Raw genomic sequence first — 1,334 nt, forward strand, 5'->3', positions numbered from 1 at the left:
TAATGAGCAGTATATCGCTGTTTGGAGTCATCCCAACATTCACACAGGTAGAGGAAAGTTTTGTGAGGGAATGTAGGGTCCACTTTATTTTTTTTGTCGTTGGGGCTAGAACAGTCCCAACGGCTCGACCACGAAGCCGTTGTAAACTGATCTACTGCCACCTCAAAAGTTATATCATTTGATGCACTGACACCGTCTTTCCCTTCCTCCAAGTTCCAACAAGTTATTGGTTAGGACTCTATCAAAAGACGTCGTGAACACCTTGACTACCTGGTAGTTTAGGCGCAGCTAAAGTTTTGTTTCGTTCAAGCATAAAAATGCAGACGAACACAGCATGACTAAAGAAACACTTTAACTTCTTCTTAGTGATTCCGCAATTTTTCCACAAAATCATTGGCACTCTTGTTAGTCTCATCGGATAAGCACTTCGTCTAAATTCACCATTTTCTTGTCCCGCTTGGCATTCGCATTTTGTGGGGCCGTAATTTATAAAATGAAATTCAAAGATTCTACTAGGCATGCAGTCTAGCGCTCTCATTACCTACCTCTTTAAGCGCAATACCTAAGAATATAGCAGTCTTTGCTATACAGGGTGAGTTGTTTAGGTCTATTTAACCTTTTCAAATTATTAGCGAGGTTTAAAAGCGCTAAATCATAAAACTTCATCATAAAAAATGGACTACTTTTTCATCGCTTTGTCCAGTTGACAGTTTAACAATTAGCAACATATCATCTTTTTATGAAGTCTGGTACTCAACTCAGGCATTATTTCAGGGTTGAAAAAATCAACCTTTAAGAGATTTAAAGTTCACCTCTATTGGAGTAGTATAGCCAGAGCAAAAGACAAAACCACAAAATAGCCAAATAAACATTGCACAGTAGCATAAATTACTTACAAACATTTCTAAAATTTGACAGTTATGCATCAGAGTGGTGGAAAATTGCAAAACAATACGAACGTAACCATGGGGTGTGTGTGGGTGGGGAAGACCTTTCCATTGAGACAACCATAGAGGAGGAGGTGGAGGAGGAGAAAGAGGAGGACAGCCTCCCCACTTTACTTCATTAATCATCTTTGGCGACCCTGGTGTGAGCATGATTCCTATGCATGCGTACATTAGACAAAAGGACCTGTTCGGCGACTACTCATGAGTGGATGAAGGCTAAGTAGTAGCAGCAGTAGTAGGGAAGGTAGGAATGTTCCCCTGACATCACGTTTGTGGAAAGCAGAAGAATAAGTACTTTGAAAACTTTAAATTTTATCTCTCCCAGTCGTACCAAGAGAACGTGTAGTTTGTTTTATTGTGAGGGAGAGAAGGGACAAACGAGGGTGT

At 40.3% G+C, this 1,334-nt stretch overlaps 1 protein-coding gene across 1 annotated transcript; it reads right to left on the reverse strand. All coding sequences in view use genetic code 11, as the record gives it.

Annotated features, from left to right (window-relative positions):
• Nucleotides 1-785: 785 nt before the first annotated feature.
• On the reverse strand, nt 786-1,073 carry EGR_11187 (hypothetical protein; the record flags this gene model as incomplete). Its single annotated transcript, XM_024500434.1, has 1 exon — nt 786-1,073. The coding sequence occupies one exon, from the start codon at nt 1,071-1,073 to the stop codon at nt 786-788; it is 288 nt and encodes a 95-aa protein (XP_024345152.1).
• Between the last annotated feature and the right edge of the window lie 261 nt (nt 1,074-1,334).

Source organism: Echinococcus granulosus (assembly GCF_000524195.1).
Source record: "Echinococcus granulosus chromosome Unknown EG_S00468, whole genome shotgun sequence".
In the NCBI taxonomy this organism is placed as follows: domain Eukaryota; kingdom Metazoa; phylum Platyhelminthes; class Cestoda; order Cyclophyllidea; family Taeniidae; genus Echinococcus; species Echinococcus granulosus.